Here is a 20,907-nt window from a genome sequence, read left to right on the forward strand (position 1 = left end):
GAGGGCTTTGGAGTGAGGGGTCAGCATCAAAGCAGTTGAGCACAGGACCTCAGGTGCTGCCAGTCAAGGTAATGGCCTTGAATGTGAACTGAGGGAAACACCTGCTACTCCAGAACACAGGAGGCTCCACAGGGCCTCGACTTGCCAGACCCTGTATCAGCTCCAGTTAAGACCCAGGTAGGGCTGGAGAGCTGCAGCCTAAGGTGAACTCTAGTTACTTCCACAGAGTCCTCAGGGGAAAGGCTGATCAGAGAAGAGGAGCCTTATGGGTTCCTAGAGCAGTGCTGGCAAGGAAACCTGCAGAGATGGCCATCGATAAAGCCCAAGGCAGTATCTCCTCACTAAAGAGTACTATAACACCATTTCATCGTCTTTCCTCCAGGTCACCGAGTCATCTACCTTCTTTCCCACACTCCTGCCTGCTGTCAGTCATCATGCCTCGGGGTCAGAAGAGTAAGCTTCGTGCCCGTGAAAAACGCCGCCAGGCTCAAGAACAGGCCAGTGGTCTGGTGGAAGCTCAGGCTACTGTACCAGAGGAAGAAGAGTCCCCTTCTTCCTCATCTCCTCATTTCAAAGATGCTCCCCAGAGCTCACCTGCCACTGGAACACCCAGCAGTCTTCAAGTGTCTGGGAGAGTCCGTTCCGCCACCACTACTGCTGCAGCTGTTTCAAGCATAAGATTTAATGAAGGTGCCGACAATCAAGGGGAGGAAAGGCCAAAAGCCTCCCAGGCCCAGGATACCGCTCAGCACTGGCCCAGAGGCCCTATTGACAAGAAGGTTGTTATGTTGGTGCATTACCTTCTGTACAAGTATCAAATGAAAGAGCCCGTTACCAAGGCGGATATGCTGAGAAATGTAATACAGATGTACAAGAATCACTTCTATGAGATCCTCAGGAAAGCCTCTGAGCATTTGGAGCTGGTCTTTGGCCTTGACGTGAAGGAAGTGGATCCCAACAGGAATACTTATGTCCTTGTCAATAAACTGGAACTAAGCTATGATGCAAAGCCGAGTGATGACAGAGAGGTTCCCAAGACTGGTGTGCTGATGACTGTTTCTGGGTGTGATCTTCACGAAGGGCAACTGCGCCACTGAGGAGCAAGTCTGGGAATTGCTGAATATAATGGGGTTGTATGCTGGGAGGAATAACTTCATCTGTGAGGAGCCCAAGAAGCTCATTGCCAAAGATTTAGTGCAGGAAAGGTACCTGGAGTACTGCCACATGGCCAACAGCGATCCTCCGCGCTATGAGTTTCTGTGGGGCCCAAGAGCCCACGCTGAAACCAGCAAGATAAAAGTGCTGGAGGTTCTGGCCAAGATCCATGATACGGTCCCCACTACCTTCCCATCCTGGTATGAAGAGGCTTTGAGAGATGAGGGAGAGAGAGCCCGAGCCAGGGCTGCAGCCAGGGCTGGCACTGCTGCCCTGGCCAGAGTGCGCTCCAGGGCCATAGCCAGCCACTTTTCCTACCCTGAGTGAAGGCTGAGGAAGATTATTTACTACATGTTCAAAGAGAACAGCTAATGTTCTCATTAGTGGAAGGCTGGGGCAGGGCTGGAGAAAACAGAGTATAGAACATGTTTGTGTTCCTGTTCTATGTAGTAACTTGGATAAGTTTGCCTAAATGTTGCTCCTTTTAGTAGAAAGTTTAAGTAGCTTCAGAGTCTGAGTTTATGAATGATGTAAATCAGACATTTATTGATGTTTATGAGGTTTAAGAGTAAGAGTTTTACTATTTTATAGAATTGGGAAATTTTCCATCTCATTTAGTTTTTTGGAACAAGATAACATGTCATTGGGTTAGGCATTTCCTTGGAAATGTGAAAAGAAATCAGCAGTAAAATGGTTGGGATCAAGAAATAGAGGAAAAAGTAAAAGGCGATAAATTTTTACATTCCCTTATCACGTTTAGTCTGTTGTTCTGTAAAATTAAGAGATATATACTTGGATGTGCTTACTCTATTCAAGAATGTAGAATTAATTACATCATAAGAAATTAGACCTCTTGCACACTGTCTCATCTATTTCTCAAACATTCCATGAGCATCTGCTCTTTGGCAGGCTCTGGGCTACTACTGGGAATGTCAGGAAAAACAAGACCAACTCTGCCCATAGAATTTTAGAGTCTAGGAACCGCTGTAAAGTAAGGAAGATAATGAGATACACCCTAAGACCTAAGGACAGGTCAAAAGGAGGAGAGGACATAGGAGGATCCAGAAGTGAGCAGTCAAGTGTAAATGCCCTGAGGCCAGGGGGTTTGGGAAATGGCAAGTCCTTCAGTGTGAGTCAGTGCTGTTGTAAGCTGGGAGGTGGGTCAGATGATGCTGTGGGAGTGGTGGGCAAGGGCCAGACCCTCAGAAGGTGTGTCTAGAGTTGAGAGACTAAAGCCTGAAATGGAAAACTTCTAGCAGTTACGTTTGAGTCATGGATAAACCAGAGAAAGTTCTCCACCTGGGGTAAGAATGGAAGGTGACCTACATCCTTTCCAGTGTCCTTTTCCCAGTGCAGTTGAGCACAGCACATGAACTATGTGTTTTATGCTCATAATCCCCAGGGAATTTCTGAGAAATAGGGGTGATCATCTATGACATGCATGTGGTCAGAAGCCACCATGCTAGCGATCTTTGCTCTGGCCTGGGAGAGACAGAGTCCACTACATTTGAAGTTCATCTTATTTAGGTTGTCTTGTGTGTAATTTGGCAAACCCCAGGTTAGGGCTAGATTTTTAATGGGACTGAGATAAATGAAAATAGAGGTGGTTTGAATGGAAGGACAGTTGGAAAGGATGGAAGGAGTTGGTGCTTGACACAAATTCTGGAATCCCTAAGTTCCACCTAACTGGGGAAGATTCCCCTAGACACACAATAAATAACATAACCTCAAAAACTTATGTAGTAAGTAATTTAGTTTTACTTGCTAAGCATCATGTTAGCTGATATGTTGTGCCATATATAGGGTGCCCCATATTCTCTGATATCTCTTGGATTAAAAAAAATCATAGAGCAGATTTTGGTAGGGTCTGGGTTCAAAATAATAATAGTAATAACTGTGAATCATGAAAAGACTCAATACTTTCCAGACACTGTGCCTGGTGCTTTCATACATTACATACATCCCAGGAGTCCTACACAGCAGGGCTTATCAAACTCACTTCATAGAAAAGCCTCACAGAGCTTCGCAATTTTCCTGAATTCACATGGCTCATGAGTGTCAGAACTGGGACTAGACCTCTGGTCTGAATTCATTTAGGGCTCTCACTGCTCCACTCCTTGAATAAAGCAGTTGCTCTGTCTCTTAATTCAGTTCTACTCTCAACACTCCACAATGTCTTTTAGGCAATGAAATGAAGGACCCTGTTGCCAATGGACTAACTCCAGGTATAATAAGTAAAAATTACAATGAGAATTAAAAACAATTCAGGATAGGCTGTGAGCTTAATTTACCTAGGCTCCTCCTGCCCCTACCCCCAGAGTTCCTTGAGATCTGACTCTGCCCGTATCCAGCACTTCCAGAAATATATCACTCTTGGCCTGAGTCTTCCTCCTGTCACAATCTAGATCCTAACCTGCTGTCTAGTTTCCTTTCATAAGGCTGCTGTCTGCTCCCAGTGGAAAAAAAAGCCCCGAATCACCTGCCTCTCCCCTGATTTAGAGCCTCCCAATCCCCACAGATGTCCCCTGTCTGTCCCGTCCCTGGCTATTGAATCCCTCTGATAACAACAGCCCCGTCCATGTGGTTGTTTACTTTGGCAGTGAAGTTTAGACGTCTGCTCATCTGCTCTGGGCCCTTCCCCTAAACTCAAAGTTTTTTTCCAAATTGGCCTGTGAGTAAAGTCTGGTTTGGCACAGGATCTACGGGTTATTGGAAGAGAACCCTGAAGTTAGGGAAGAGATTTTAGAAAGCGGATGAGGTTAGTAAGGAAGGAGAATTTAACCTGGGATTTATTTGAGACTGACCACTGAAACCATACACTGAAGAGTGAGCTTAACTAAGTGGCCAAGAACCAAAGCTTCTTTCCGAAGTGGTAGATGAGGAAGGACCAAGGAAATCGCTGTGTCACAACCATCTGCAGAGGCTGGATTCCTAAGAACTCAGGTTTTTAGGAGGATTTAGTATTTTTCTATTGCTGACAAACAAATTGCCATAAATTAAGGGACTTACAACAACACACATTTATTATCTCACATTTCTGTAGATGGGATATATGGGTTGGCTGTGCTGTTTTCTTTGTTCAGGGCTACACAAAGCCCAAATCAAACTGTCGGAGACTGGGTTCTCATTGGTAGGTGCTGAGAAGAATTGCATTCCACTCTTACTCAGGTTGCTCTCAGAATCCAGTTCTATGAAGAATTCAGTTCTTTGTGGTTATAAGACTGAGGCCGTTTCCTTGCAGACTGTCAGCTGGAGATGCCATAGTTCCTCTAGGCCTTCCTTCAGCCCTTGCAAATGGGCCCCTGCTTCTTAAACAGCACATTGAATCTGTCTCTTGTGGAAACTCTCCTACTTGCCCCTCTGCTGCATCTCTCTTCTGCATCCATCCAGAGAAAAGTTCTCTGCTTGTAAGGGCTCATGTTGTTTGATTGGGCCCACCCAGATAATTCAGTATAACCTCCCTATTTTAAGGTCCATTCCATAATTTTAATTACATACACTAGGTGCCTTTGGCTATGTGACATGACATATTCACAAATTTCAGAGATAAAGCTATGGGCATTATGTGGAATGACTATTGACTCTACCACTGAGGTAGAAAATGTCTCCTTGGTGGAGATGCCAGCTTTAATAAGAAAAAGAAATTGACCATCATTTTCCTGACTCTCGTCTGTATCTGCTCCAGAGGAAAACCCTGCTTTTCCAGTGTGCCTAGAGACATCTGTACAAGTGTTCAGGCATGTTCAACAGGTGGTGAATAGCACAGACTCACAAGTATGATTTTTTCATGCAGCAGAAGGAAGAAGAAAAATCTCAGTGTACTGAGATTACAGAGGTTACTGAAAAGGTCAGTGCAGAACGGTGCTAAGAATAAAGAAGGGTGCGTCCTCCCTGCTGAGATTTAGGAGATCCTTTTGAAAGCTGAGGTGACCCTGTATTTGAAAAACACAGGTCACATACTGGCACTAGAAAAAGTTGTTGAATTGCAAGGATATTTGAACTTCTCAGAAAATCCTCCAGGAATGACGAGGGCTAATGTCATAACAAATTTTAATAGTTGCTCTTTTTTGAGCAACTACTGTGTGACAGTTAATCAATTACAGGAAAACATCTGTAAAAATACAAACACATGGAGGCTAAACAATACACTACTATATAACCAAGAGATCACTGAAGAAATCAAAGAGGAAATCAAAAAATGCCTAGAAACAAAGGACAATGGAGACACGACGACCCAAAACCTATGGGATGTAGCAAAAGCAGTTCTAAGAGGGAAGTTTATAGTAATACAGTCCTACGTTAAGAAACAGGAAACATCTCAAATAAACAACCTAACCTTGCACCTTAAGCAATTAGAGAAAGAAAAACAAAAAAACCCCAAAGTTAGCAGAAGGAAAGAAATGATAAAAATCAGATCAGAAATAAGTGAAAAAGAAATGAAGGAAACGATAGCAAACATCAATAAAACTAAAAGCTGGTTCTTTGAGAAGATAAACAAAATTGATAAACCATTAGCCAGAGTCATCAAGAAAAAAAGGGAGAAGACTCAAATCAATAGAATTAGAAATGAAAAAGGAGAAGTAACAACTGATACTGCAGAAATACAAAAGATCATGAGAGATTATTACAAGCAACTCTATGCCAATAAAATGGACAACCTGGAAGAAATGGACAAATGCTTAGAAAAGCACAACCTACTGAGACCGAACCAGGAAGAAACAGAAAATATGAACAGACCAATCACAAGCACTGAAATTGAAACTGTGATTAAAAATCTTCGAACATGGGCTTCCCTGGTGGCGCAGTGGTTGAGAATCTGCCTGCTAATGCAGGGGACACGGGTTCGAGCCCTGGGCTGGGAGGATCCCACATGCCGTGGAGCAACTAGGCCCATGAGCCACAACTACTGAGCCTGCACATCTGGAGCCTTTGCTCCGCAAGAAGAGAGGCCACGACAGTGAGAGGCCCACACACCACGATGAAGAGTGGCCCCCACTTGCCACAACTAGAGAAAGCCCTCGCATAGAAACGAAGACCCAACACAGCAAAAATAAATTAATTAATTAATAAACTCCTACCCCCAACATCTTCTTAAAAAAAAAAAATCTTCCAACAAACAAAAGCCCAGGACCAGGGCTTCCCTGGTGGCGCAGTGGTTGAGAGTCCGCCTGCTGATGCAGGGGACACGGGTTCGTGCCCTGGTCCGGGAAGATCCCACATGCCGTGGAGTGGCTAGGCCCGTGATCCATGCCTGCTGAGCCTGCGCATTCGGAGCCTGTCCTCCACAACGGGAGAGGCAACAACAGTGAGAGGCCCGCGTACTGCAAAAAAAAAAAAAAAAGCCCAGGACCAGATGGCCTCACAGGTGAATTCTATCAAACATTTAGAGAAGAGCTAACACCTATCCTTCTCAAACTCTTCCAAAATATAGCAGAGGGAGGAACACTCCCAAACTCGTTCTACGAGGCCATCATCACCCTGATACCAAAACCAGACAAGGATGTCACAAAGAAAGAAAACTACAGGCCAATGTCACTGATGAACATAGATGCAAAAATCCTCAACAAAATACTAGCAAACAGAATCCAACAGCAAATCAAAAGGATCATACACCATGATCAAGTGGGGTTTATTCCAGGAATGCAAGGATTCTTCAGTATATGCAAATCAATCAACGTGATATACCATATTAACAAATTGAAGGAGAAAAACCATATGATTATCTCAATAAATGCAGAGAAAGCTTTCGACAAAATTCAAAACCCATTTATGATAAAAACCCTGCAGAAAGTAGGCATAGAGGGAACTTTCCTCAACATAATAAAGGCCATATATGACAAACCCACAGCCAACATCATCCTCAATGGTGAAAAACTGAAAGCATTTCCACTGAGATCAGGAACAAGACAAGGTTGCCCACTCTCACCACTCTTATTCAACATAGTTTTGGAAGTATTAGCCACAGCAATCAGAGAAGAAAAGGAAATAAAAGGAATCCAAATCAGAAAAGAAGAAGTAAGGCTGTCACTGTTTGCAGATGACATGATACTATACATAGAGAATCCTAAAGATGCTACCAGAAAACTACTAGAGCTAATCAATGAATTTGGTAGAGTCGCAGGATACAAAATTAATGCACAGAAATCTCTGGCATTCCTATACACTAATGATGAAAAACCTGAAAGTGAAATCAAGAAAACACTCCCATTTACCACTGCAACAAAAAGAATAAAATATCTAGGAATAAACCTACCTAAGGAGACAAAAGACCTGTATGCAGAAAACTATAAGACACTGATGAAAGAAATTAAAGATGATACAACTAGATGGAGAGATATACCATGTTCTTGCATTGGAAGAATCAACATTGTGAAAAGGACTCTACTAACCAAAGCAATCTACAGATTCAATGCAATCCCTGTGAAACTACCACTGGCATTTTTCACAGAACTAGAACAAAAAAATTCACATTTTGTATGAAAACACAAAAGATCCCGAATAGCCAAAGCAATCTTGAGAACGAAAAACAGAGCTGGAGGAATCAGGCTCCCTGACTTCAGACTATACTACAAAGCTACAGTAATCAAGACAGTATGGTACTGGCACAAAAACAGAAAGATAGATCAATGGAACAGGATAGAAAGCCCAGAGATAAACCCACGCACATATGGTCACCTTATCTTTGATAAAGGAGGCAGGAATGTACAGTGGAGAAAGGACAGCCTCTTCAGTAGGTGGTCCTGGGAAAACTGGACAGGGACATGGAAAAGTATGAGATTAGATCACTCCCTAACACCATACACAAAAATAAGCACAAAATGGATTAAAGACCTAAACATAAGGCCAGAAACTACCAAACTCTTAGAGGAAAACATAGGCAGAACACTCTATGACATAAATCACAGCAAGATCCTTTTGGACCCACCTCCTAGAGGAATGGAAATAAAAACGAAAATAAACACATGGGACCTAATGAAACTTAAAAGCTTTTGCACAGCAAAGGAAACCATAAACAAGACCAAAAGACAACCCTCAGAATGGGAGAAAATATTTGCAAATGAAGCAACTGACAAAGGATTAATCTCCAAAATTTATAAACGGCTCATGCAGCTCAATAGCAAAAAAACAAACAACCCAATCCAAAAATGGGCAGAAGACTTAAATAGGCATTTCTCCAAAGAAGATATACAGACTGCCAACAAACACATGAAAGAATGCTCAACATCATTAATCATTAGAGAAATGCAAATCAAAACTACAATGAGATATCATCTCACACCAGTCAGAATGGCCATCATCAAGAAATCTAGAAACAATAAATGCTGGAGAGGGTGTGGAGAAAAGGGAACACTCTTGCACTGCTGGTGGGAATGTGAATTGGTACAGCCACTATGGAGAACAGTATGGAGGTTCCTTAAAAAACTACAAATAGAACTACCATATGACCCAGCAATCCCACTACTAGGCATATACCCTGAGAAAACCATAATTCCAAAAGAGACATGTACCAAAATGTTCATTGCAGCTCTATTCACAATAGCCCGAAGCTGGAAACAACCTAAGTGTCCATCATCGGATGAATGGATAAAGAAGATGTGGCACATATATACAATGGAATATTACTCAGCCATAAAAAGAAACGAAACTGAGCTATTTGTAATGAGGTGGATAGACCTAGAGTCTGTCATACAGAGTGAAGTAAGTCAGAAAGAGAAAGACAAATACCGTATGCTAACACATATATACGGAATTAAAAAAAAAAAAAAGTCATGAAGGACCTAGGGAATAAAAGACACAGACCTACTTGAGAATGGACTTGAGGATATGGGGAGGGGGAAGGGTAAGCTGTGACAAAGCAAAAGAGAGGCATGGACATATATACACTACCAAACGTAAGGTAGATAGATAGTGGGAAGCAGCCGCATAGCACAGGGAGATCAGCTCGGTGCTTTGTGACCACCTAGAGGGGTGAGATAGGGAGGGTGGGAGGGAGGAAGACGCAAGAGGGAAGAGGTACGGGAACATATGTATATGTATAAGTGATTCACTTTGATATAAAGCAGAAACTAACACACCATTGTAAAGCAATTATACTCCAATAAAGATGTAAAAAACAAAAACAAAAACAAACAAACAAACATTCTAACAATAGGAAGAAATTACAATTCCTCTTCCTTACCATGTTCGTCCAAAATTCATCCTTGCCCAGAGGTAACTGCATTAAAAATTCTTCTGTGTAATATTTTAGCATTTATTCCAGGCCTAATCTTACATACCTGTGCTAGAAATATACACTGTTTTTAAAATACATGTATAACACTATTGTTCTGACTTTTGCCCTTGTCACTGAATAAAATGAATGAAGGATCTTTCCGTGAGAGCATATATAGATCGTGTCACTCTTTTAACTACTCCCTAGGATTCTAAAGTGTGTATGTGTTGTAATTAATTGAACCATTCTCTTTCTGACAGACACACAAGTTGTTTCTCATTTGCTGCTATGATTAACAGAACTGACATCAACATCATCGAACATCAACCTCGGGCAAATGTGCATGTTTTATCATAGGAAAGATGTACAAAAGTGCAATTAGGTTAAAGTGGAAGGAGTGTTATGATAGTAAACTTTTATGAATATTGCTGATATTCTGTTCCAAGAATGCTATACCAAATTATCTTCTCACATATTTATGTATGTGAATAAATTAAGCTCTCATTGTTATTTTATCAAACTTTTAAATTTTGGTCAAACTTTTGATTGAAAATATATCATCTCACTGTTACTTTAATTTTTATTTCCCTATTTTCTAAATAGATCGAGCAGAAAATTAATTTAGTCCTTCACCCATATAAAGCAAAGTTTCTTCAGTGATATCTTAAGTACCACGATTGCCCTAGGTGCACGCTTTAAGAATTCTGATATGTCAACTAAATGTTCCCTTTACTTTGAGAAGCAAGGATTTGTCAGAATGATCAGGTGCCAGGAAATGAGCCTGGACAGGAAAACATCACTACGTGAGGGACATCAGGAGGATGTTGGGAGGGGTGATGGTGGGATGGGGGGAGTAATTTCCAGAATCCATGAGAGAGATCAAATATTGAAACAAGTCCAGAGAGCCTATAGGGCAGCTGGAAGTCGGGGAGCTGTACACGGACTTCAGCAAAAGGTGGAAAAGGTACAAGGAGGAGAGAAGGTGGAGAATCTGGTGGAGGGTACTGGACAGCTTACATGGAAAGGCTAGGGAATCTCTGGATCATCATTATCACCCTGAAGTTGTAGAGTGGTCTGAGTGGGAAGGTCTACTGGATCAAAGTACCAGAAGCACGCCTGATACCCCACCCTCCCTTAGAATCCCCCTACCCAATGTCAGGCAGAGTATAGCTAGCTCACCTGTGTCATCCACCAAGTGAGGTTACTGACGGATTCTGGGAGGGTACATCTCTTCACTACTCTGGTGGTTCCATGCATCCTTGCCAGTGTACCAGGGCTGAGAGCTGTCTTGATGCCTGAGGGAGACGACTATTTCTCCCCATGTATGTGGCCCTCCTGCTGAGGCTGAGGCTATGCAAGTGGAAGGAAATGGTTGGTGATCCAGGTCAGTTTTTAACTGGGCAAGTATTACTAATGAGTAGAAGGGGGTGTGCAGATGCAAGGAGGGGGAAACTGGAGGAGGAATTCCCTAAGGCTAATTACCTCAGTGACTCTGGGAATAAAGGGCTGAGTATAGACATGCCTTGAAAAACAACTCAGGCGTTATCCTCAGCTTGCACTGCCTCCATGGTTCCTGATTTCTTTGCACACCAGAGGGCAGAAGTACTTTGGCTCTGTTTGGTGGTCTGTGTTGCTACCAGATACTGACTGGAGTAGGGAGCTGGCCCACAATGCAAACATTTACAGGGCAGATGGAGAACCATGTAGTTTGTGTAGTTCCTTGTTAAATGGACTGGGGATGACAGATATATGTGGAATCCAAAGCTATATCTCTCTTATGGCAATAACTCTTATGGTTTAACATGATTGAATTAAAATTAAAAAAAGAAAATTCTGTGCCAGCCATTCCTGAAATCATCACAGTGATCTGTAGTAAATACAGTAAAATCAAACTCTGAAGTGAGGTCAGTGGACCAGCCTGTCAGTTTCAGGCTGGCCGATGGAGGAATCCCAGGCCCTAACAAAATTAAAGGTGAGGACTCTGAATGAGGTCAGAGGGACCAGCCATTCCAGAACAGAAGGTGCCAACATACAGAGGCCCATCCCTGTTGTCAGCCTTGGGAAGCTCCAGAAAGGGTGGCTGGAAATGGCTTCCCTTGAATTCTGTCTCTGGGTGTCTAAGGGATGTGAACAATTTGATCTGAGGTGGGCAGCATCAGGTCAGCAGAGGGAAGAGTTCCTGTCTCTGCTTGGAGTTTAGGTAAGGTCCCTGATTTAGTTTGAGGGGACCCCGCACCCCAGAAGAGTGGACCCCAGGGCCTCACCCCTGCTTTCAGTCCTGGCAAGTTCTGTGCAGGGATTTCCTAAAGTAGTGCCTTCTGCATTTCCCCTCTGGGGACTCAAAAAGTTGGGGGCATTGGACCTGAGTGTCAGCTCAATGGAGAGTGGGTCCCAGGCACTAACAGAAGTAAACATGAGAATACTGTTTGATTTCTGAAGGAACCCCAGAACATGTGGGCAGCAGAGTGGCCTGCTCCTGGTGTCAGCTCTGGGAAACCCCGGTATGGCTGTGAGGCTCAAGAAGTCCCTTCACCTCACCCTTTGAAACCTGGAGAGCGATGTATGGAGGGCCTTGGTTTCAGTCTAGTTAACCAGAGGGAGGATACACAGGATCAGCCCGGAGTTTAAAAAAAAAAAAAAAAACCTATGTGAATTCCAAGGGAATCCCCACCTGTAGAACAAAGTCGAACCCATAGAACTCCGCCCCCTCACCCCATGTCAGTCCTGGGAGACCCCAGGCAAAGCTGGCCGGAAGTGGTGCACTCTGATATATCTGCCTTGGGGTCTCAGGGAAGTGAAGGCATAGGTCTGAGGGGAGCGGTGTCTTGTACGCTAAGGGAGGCACTCTGGGCTCTACCTGGAATTACAGGAAAGATGCTGAGTTAGATGTGAGTGTACCGCCCGTCGCAGACTAGAGAGGCTCCCAGAGAGCCCCGCTCCTGCTATCAGCCCTTAAAGAAACCAAGCAGGAATGTAGCAACCTCTGAGAACCTTCTAAATTCCCTCTGAGGGGCCTGAGGCGGGTGAGGGCGGTGGAACCAGGGTGTCAGCTTCAAACTAGCAGAGGGATGGGTCCCAGGCCCTAAAGGACTAAAGGCAAGGACCCTGGGCAAAGTCTGAGAGAACCACCCGCCCCGGGCACATAGGTGGCCTTGCAGAGCGCAGCCCCTTTTGCCAGCCACGGCGAGGGGCCTAGGTAGGGGTAAGGATGTGACGCAGGCCAACTTCTGCCTGTGGTGTCTGAGAAGGCAGCATCAGGTCGGTCCAGGGAGAAGCTCCAGGCTCTGTGTGGAATTACGGTAAAGACCCAGAGTTAGGATTGAGGGGACCGGCCAGTCCAGATTAAAGGGCTCCCCAGAGAGTTCCGCCCTGCTCTCAGCCCTGAGAGAACCTGCACGGCAATCATCTGACGGAACGACCTGTAAGTATCTTCAAAATTTCCCCTGAGGGGATGAGGGCAGAGCAGGGTGTCAGCTTCAGACCAACAGCGAGACGGCTCCCAGGCTTTAATGGGGGTAGAGGCGACGTCTGTCTCTTGGTGTTCCTGGGGGAATGAACACTCGAGAATGGGAGGTGCATCCAGGCCCCGCGGCCTGTTACAGCGAGGGCGCCGAGTGAGGTCTTGGGGAACTCCCACCCCTGACAAAGGCGGCCTCGCAAAGCCCCACCACCGCTGTCAGCCCTAAGCGGCCTCCCGTAAGGGGGTGAGGCCGAGGCATCCCCTCGTGTGCTCCTCGGGCACTCTCAGCAAGACGAGGTCTGGGCTGAGACGGCAGCCTCATGGTCATTAAAGGGAGGGAATCCAAGCTTTTCCAACCATCAGTGTGGGGATCCCGAGTGAGGACCGGGGGGACCACCTGCCTCAGAACAGTGGGGGTCACAGAGAATCCTATCCATGCCATTAGCCCCGAGGGTACCTGGGGCAGATGGGTTAGACTGAGGCCTCCCTAACCTCCTCCTCAGGACTTTCAGGATTTGAGGGCCTTGCTCTGAGAGTATAGGTCTCATGTCAGCAGAGGGAGGAGTCCCAGGCCCTACCAGAAGCGAAAGTGAGGGCACTGAGTGAGGACTGAGACCGCTAATCATCCAAGGATAGAGAGGGTCCCACAGAGCTCTGTGTTCTCTTCCCTGTGCATCCCCAGGCAAGTGTGGTACAATGAAGTTCTGCTCATTTCCACTTCTGGGGTCTCAGAGTGACAAGGATTTTGAAATGAGGGGTCAGCATCAGACCAGTAGAGCACAGGAACCCCAGGGCTTGCCAAAAGTGAAGTGATGACACTCTGTTCGTTAACTCGGAACAGAGCCACTGCTCTAAGCCCCAGTGAGCCCCAGGAAGATTTGGTAGGTAGGAGTTAAGGTACACCCTAGTTATTTCCACAGGGTCCTCAGGGAAGAGGCAAATTAGAGAATAGGAACTTTGTGGGCTCCTAGAACAGTGCCCTCAAGGAAACCTGCAGAGGCGGCCTTCAGTAGAGGCCAAGGCTGTATCTATCTCCCTGTTGAAGTGGCCCAGCAATCTCATCCTCTTTCCTTTAGGTCACTGAGTCACCCGCCACTTGCCTGCTGCTTTTGTTGAAAGTCATCATGCCTCGGGGTCAGAAGAGTAAGCTCTGTGCCCATGAGAAACGCTGCCAGGCCCGAGACGAGCCCGAGGATCTGGTAGGTGCTCAGGCCACTGTGAGAGGGGGAGAAGAGTTCCCGTCTTCTTCCCCTCCTCATTGCAAAGCTATTTCCAAAAACTCACCTATTGCTTGGTCATGTTGCAATCCACAGGGTCAGAGAGCCAGAGCTGTTTCATACACTGAGCCCATCTACAGAGGCCATATGGATGAGAAGGTGGTTATACTGGTGTACTACCTGTTGTACAAGCATCAAATGAAAGAGCCTATTGCCAAGGCAGACATGCTGAGAAATATAATCCAGATTTATAGGAACCACTTCCTTGAGATCCTCAAGAGAGCTTCTGAGCACCTGGAGATGATCTCTGGCCTTGACCTGAAGGAAGTGGATCCCTACTGGCCCATCTATGTCCTTGTCAACAAGCCAGAACCAAGCTATGATGCAAACCTGAGCGATGATAAAGAGGTTCCCAAGACAGGCCTGTTAATGGCTGTTCTGGGTGTGATATTGACTAAGGGCAATTGTGCCACTGAGGAGCAAGTCTGGCAAATATTGAATGTGATGGGGTTATATGAGGGGAGGAAGCACTTCATTTTTGGGGAGCCCAGGAAGCTTATCACCAAAGATGTAGTGCGGGAAAGGTACCTGGAGTACTGTCAGGTGCCCAACAGTGATCCTCCGCGCTATGAGTTTCTGTGGGGCCCGAGAGCCCACACTGAAACCAGCAAGATGAAAGTGCTGGAGGTTCTGGCCAAGATCCATGATACGGTCCCCAGTGCCTTCCCATCCTGGTATGAAGAGGCTTTGAGAGATGAGGGAGAGAGAGCCCGAGCCAGGACTGCAGCCAGGGCTGGCACTACTGCCCTGGCCAGCGTGTGCTCCAGGGCCATAGCCAGCAGCTCCTCCCACCCCAACAGAGTCTGAGGCAGATTCTTCACATTGTTGTTAAAAAGAGAAGTCCACATTCTAAGTAGTAGAAGGTTGGGGTGGGGCTGCAGACAACGTAGTGTATAACATATATTTGTGTTTCTGTTCCATGTAGTAACTTGGATCATTTTTGAAAGTATTGTTCCTTTTAATACAAGGTTTAAGTAGCTTCATAATCCCAGTTTATGAGTGATGTTGCTCAAACACTGATTGCTGTGAATGAGATTTAAGAGTAAGAGTTTTATTATTTCGTAAAACTAATTGGAAAAGTTCTACCTTATTTAGTAATTTGGAATAAGATAACATGACAATAGACGAGGCATTTCCTTGGAAATGTGAAAAATTCAACAATGTAATAGTTGGGGTCAAGAAATGGAGAAATAAATAAAAGATGATAAATTCTTGGCTTCATTTATCACTTTTGGTCTGTTATTTCATAACATTATATATATATATAAATAAAATAATATTGTAATAAACATTATTGTAATAATATTTATTATTATTAATATTGGAGAAATAATATTGTAATAAATTAGACCTCTTTTTCAGTGGCCCACTTTTTTCTCCCTTAACAATAACTAAGCATCTAATCTTTGCAAAGCTCCCTGTTAGTATGGGGAATACTAAGATGAACAAGAACCATTCCTGCCCATAGAATTTTAAAGTAGAATTTTAAAGTCTTGGAGCAGCTATGATGTAAGGAATATTGTAAGATATCCCCTACCACTAAAAGGACAAGTCAAAAGATGGTGTGAGGACTTGGGGGTTTTAATTGTAGTGAAATGTAAATATCCCATGGTAAAAGGGTTTGAGACCTTGGGAAACTGCAAGCCCTTCAGTGGGAGGTAATTTTAATTAAGCTGCGTGGTGGGTCAGATGAGTTTGTTTGAGTGGTAGGCAGAGACTAAAATCTCAGATGATGTGTCTCAGATTGAGAGACCAAAGCCTGGAATGGAAAGCTGCTTTTAGCAGTTACTTCAAGACCATGTATAAAGCAGAGCGATCTTCACCTGGGGCGGGAGTGGAATAGGGCCTGTGCTCTTTTTCCAGTGTGGGGGAACATAGTCCACAAAATAGGTGATTTGTGCACATTATAACAAGGGAGTGTCTGAGAATTAAGGGTGATACTTATATGAGGCGGGATGCTCAGAAGCCACTGTGCTGGCAATCTTTGCCTTGGGCTGGGAGAGACATAGTCCATCCAATAGATGGGCATTTTAATTAGGTTATCTGGGATGTAATTTGGTAAACTCTAAGTTAGAACTAGATTTGTGATGGAGGTAAAGTAATTGCAAACACAAGTGTTTTGGATGGAAGGGAAGATATAAGGGAGGGATGGAAATAGACTTTGACACAAATTTCAGGAATTTTGAGTTGCATCAAACTGGGTAGGGTTCCCCACACCAGTAATAAATAATATATCCTAAGAAAATTTATACAGCAAGTAACTTAGTTTAACATGCTAAGCAACATATTGGCTGATTTCTTATGCCATATCCTAGAGAGCTACAAATTCTATGATATTTCCTGGATTAAAAAAATAATAAACCAGAGGGGGAAGTTAGTAGGTTTTAGGGTGAAAATAATTATAGTAATAACTAAAGTTTAGTAAAACCCAATAAATGCCAGAGACTGTGCCAGTGTCTTGCATAAATTACATTCCAACATTCCTATTTACATGATATATGTGAAGCAAGAGCAAGAGGACTACTTATCAAGTCCATTTCACAGATGAAGACTCTGAGGCTCACAGAGTTTTGCAATTTTCCTGAGTTCACCTGGCTTGTAAGTGACAGAGCTGGGACTAGAACCCTGGTCTGAATTCCTCTAGAGCCCACACTGTTCCACCCCTCCCAGCCTGAGGCCAACCTTCTATCTTTTAATTCATTTCTCTTCTTATTACTCCACAATGTCTCCCGGTAAATAAAAAAAAGAAGGTATCTGCAGCCAATGTACTAAACCCAGGTGTATTAATAAAGTGAAAATGAGAATTAAACACCAAGTGAGGACTATCTATGGCCTGCATTTGCCTAAGGTTCTCCTGCCCCTATCCAAAGGGTTCTTTTAGGGCTGATTCTACCCAGTGCTTGTACATGGGATCAGATCCAGTCCTTTCCGAATTACATTGCTCTTCCCCTGGGTCTTCCCCAGTGTGCCCTCATGCCCACATCTGGATCCTGACCTGCTGTCCAGCTCTCCCCTGCTTCATTTTATAAGGCTGCACTGCTCCAGTGGAACAGAAAAACCCAGAATCACCCACCTTTCCCCTGATTTAGAGCATTCCAACTCCCTGCAGACATCCCCTGTCTGTCCCATCCCTGACTGTGGAATCTCTCTTCTAGCAGCAGCCCCAACCACTGTTGTTTACTTTGGAGGTGAAGTTTAGAAGTCTGCTCATCTGCTCTGGGTGCTTCCACCACACTTTCAAAATTTTTTCCAAATTGGCTTGTGAGTAGATTAGGCACAGGATCTACAGGTTCTTGCAAGATAAACCTGAAGTTAGAAGGTTTTAGAAAGCAGACAAGGTTAGAAAGAAAAAAGAATTTAATCTGCCGACTTATTTGAGACTGGCCACTGAATCTGTACACTGATGAGTGAGCTTAACTAAGTGGCAAAGAACCAAAGCCTCCCTTCTAAATGGTAGATGAGGAAGGACCAAGGAAATCACTGTGTCACAACCATCTGCCTAGACTGGATTCTAACAGACCCTGTAGCCCTTCCAGAAGTTTATGCCAGTATTCCACATATTGCCACAAATTTAGCAGTTTACAACAACACAAATTTATTCTCTCACATGTCTGTGGGTGAGAAATCCAAGTTGCTTCTGCTGGTTTCTCTGTTCTGGGTTTCACAAGGCCCAAGTCAAGCTTTCAGCTGCCAGACCTCTCCTCATGAATTCTGGGAACAATTTCCTTCCAAAAGCATTCAGGTTTTGGCAGAACCCAGTTCTTTGTGATAATAAGACCGAGGCCCCGTTTTCTTGCTGACTGTCAGCTGGAGCTGCCATAGTTTCTCCATACCTCTCCCCTGTCCTCACATGTGGGCCCATATATTTTGAGTCAGCAATTAAACTTTGAATCTTTCTCACGCTTGGCATTTCTTGAACTTCCCTGTCTGCCACATCTCTCTTCTGCAGCAAGCCAGAGAAGGTTCTCTGCTTGTAAGGGGTCATGTCATTAGATTACCTGGGGTCCAGCCAGGTATTCCAGTATAATATCTTTATCTTAAAGTCGTTTGCATAACCTTACCACGTCTGCAAAGTGCCTTTGGCCATGTAACATAACATATTCACAGGTTTCAGGGATAAGGTATGGGCATCTTCATGGAGCAATTATTCAGTCTACCAACAATGTAGAACATATCTCCCTGTTGGACATGCCACCTTTGATAAGAAAAAAAAATTGACCATCATTTTCCTGACTCCTGCCTGTATCTGCCCAAGAGGAAAACCCTGGTTTTCCAGCGTGCCTAAAGACACCTGTACAAGTGTTCAGGCATGTTCATCAGGTGATGGGCAGCAGAGGCTCACAAGCTGTGATTTTTGACCACGCAGAAAAAGGAAGAAGAAAAGTTTCAGTGTATTGAGACTACTGTAAAGGTAAGTGCAGAAAGGTACTATTTAGTGACAAAAGGTGACTGACACTTCCCTGCTGAGATTTACAGTGTCCTTTAGAAAACTGGTGTGAGCCTGTATCTGAAAACACCTGTCACATAGAAGACACTAGAAAAAGTTGGAGGGTTGCAAGGCAATTTTTGCCTTCTCAGAAACTTCTCCAAAAATGAAGAGGGCTTTTGTATACAAATTGTAAGTGTTGTACTTTACTGATGATCTCCTACTCCGTTAACTGTTTGTGGAGAGATTGCAAGACTGTATCGTCCAGTCCACTTGTATTAGAAAGGGTTTTGTGACTACCCTTGCCACTGAAATATGAACAGAAACAATGTTTGTCCTTTTCAGACCAAGGCATTTGACAGTCAGTGTGCTACCTCGATGCTTTCTGTTCAATTAAGCAGCAAACATGCAAAGCCTGTGCTGAGATGTGGATCCACACAGTGGAAGCAGCCTGGATCCCTGGGTCACGTGACAGCAGAGACACTGGCCAAACCAAGGCAAGCTTTATGTGTAGGAGAGAGAAACTTTTGAAGTGTTGTCATTCAGGTTTCCGGCTTCGTCCTACATTTCTGCTAACAGATACTTTATCTGAATAACACACAGCTACAATTATTTCTGTTGTCCGTCTTACTTAAATATACTAATTACAATAGAAATACTGCATATATTCTTGATGCTAGAAAAATATGGATGAATCCAAATCCCATTCCTTATTTCATCCTCCAAAATTCAGCCTTACTCACAGGTAAGCATAATTTTTAAATGTTGTATATATTATATTAAAATATATTCTGGGCTTTTTTCTTACATAGATATAGTACGAAAATTCAATGTGAGTTTTTTAACATACATAGATAATGATGTACATATTGTTTTGCCTCTTGTCCCTGTCACTTAATGAAATGAGTGCAGGATTTTCCGTGAAAGCACATATGGATCCATCTCACTCTTTTAACTACCCCCAATAATTCTAAAGTGTGTACGTGCCATAATTAAATTTACCATTCTCCTGATGGGCACATAAGTTGCTTTCTATTTGTTGCTATAACTAATAGAACTGATACCAACATCGTTAAATATAAATTATTGGGCAAATGTGTATTTTTTCTTATGGAAAGACATAGAAATGAACATTGGGTTGAAGTGGAAATAGTGTGTTGATTGTAAATTTTTATGAATATCACTGCTGTTCTGTTTCAATAATACTGTACCAATTTATACTCTCACATATTAATGTATATAAATATCATAAACTCACAGGCATTTTATTTGATCAACTTTAAATGTTGATCAATCTTTTATGTGAATATATATCCTCAATGTTATTTTATTTTGTATTTCCATTTTCTAATTATTTTACTCAAAAAATAATTCCTCATTAATTAATTCCTCATCCATACAAAGCAGGATTTTTATAAGGTATCTTGAGTACTGGGATATCTCTGGGTACGTGTTTTAAAATTCTATGTCAGTAAGATTCTTTTCAATTACTTTAAGAAGCAAGGATTTGGTTAGAATGACTAGATCCCCAGGAAGAGTCTAGACAGGATATCCTTAACTAGTAAGGAGCACCAGGAGGCCTGGGGGGTAAAGAAATTTCCAGAATCCATGAGAGAGGCGACATACTAAACCAAGTCCTGATAGCCCAGGGCAGGCTGGCAGTCAGGGTTCTGAATTCAGAGCTCGGCAGATAGTGGAAAAAGGGAACAGAAGGACAGAACATGGGGAATCTTCTCCCCCCTGTCATGCAGTGATAATATTAATGAATTCTGGGAAACCTACATCTCTTCACTACTCTGGTGGTTCTGTGCATCCTTGCCAGTGTACCAGGGCTGAAAGCTCTCTTGATGCCTGATGACAAAAGCTATTTCTTCTGTGTACAGAGCCCTTCCAGCACTGAAGGTGGGGCTAGAACATTAAAAAATAATCTAGATGCTATCCCCACCTTAGACTGCCTCCCTTGGTTCCTGAGTTCTTTGCAGCCATAAGGCAAACGTGTATTCAGTAGTCTATGTTGCCACCAGATACTCTCTGGGGTAGACAGCTGGCACCAGGTATGTAAACATTTTACAGACTGGGTGGAGAGAATCATTGCAAATGGTGCAGATTGGGAGTTTGGGATTGACATGTACACACTGCTATGCTTAAAATAGATAACCAACAAGGACCTACTGTAAAAAAAGTAAATTAAAAAAATGATTGGAGTTGATATGTGATGTCCAAGTTGTTGTAATAACTCCAGATTGATTGAATTAAACATTAAAATTAAATTGTGTTAGCTATTCTCAACATTTTCAAGTTTTCTAATTACAGAAAAGTTGCAAAGGTAGTACAGAGAGTTCCCTTATACACAGTGCTCACTTTCCCCTATTCTTAA

At 43.5% G+C, this 20,907-nt stretch overlaps 1 protein-coding gene across 1 annotated transcript in view; it reads left to right on the top strand.

Annotated features, from left to right (window-relative positions):
- Positions 1 to 434: 434 nt before the first annotated feature.
- LOC308609472 (uncharacterized protein) overlaps positions 435 to 20,907 on the top strand; it is a gene marked incomplete at both ends in the record, with an annotated part of 62,309 nt that continues 41,836 nt past the window's right edge. Inside the window, 7 exon segments of the mRNA XM_081223123.1 lie at positions 435 to 1,058; positions 1,060 to 1,478; positions 2,065 to 2,364; positions 4,397 to 4,562; positions 4,949 to 5,002; positions 13,904 to 14,905; positions 18,876 to 19,040. Coding sequence (XP_081079249.1) covers positions 435 to 1,058; positions 1,060 to 1,478; positions 2,065 to 2,364; positions 4,397 to 4,562; positions 4,949 to 5,002; positions 13,904 to 14,905; positions 18,876 to 19,040 — 2,730 coding nt within the window.

The sequence above is a fragment of the Mesoplodon bidens genome (genome assembly GCF_964165515.1).
Source record: "Mesoplodon bidens genome assembly, chromosome: X".
Classification (NCBI taxonomy): domain Eukaryota; kingdom Metazoa; phylum Chordata; class Mammalia; order Artiodactyla; family Ziphiidae; genus Mesoplodon; species Mesoplodon bidens.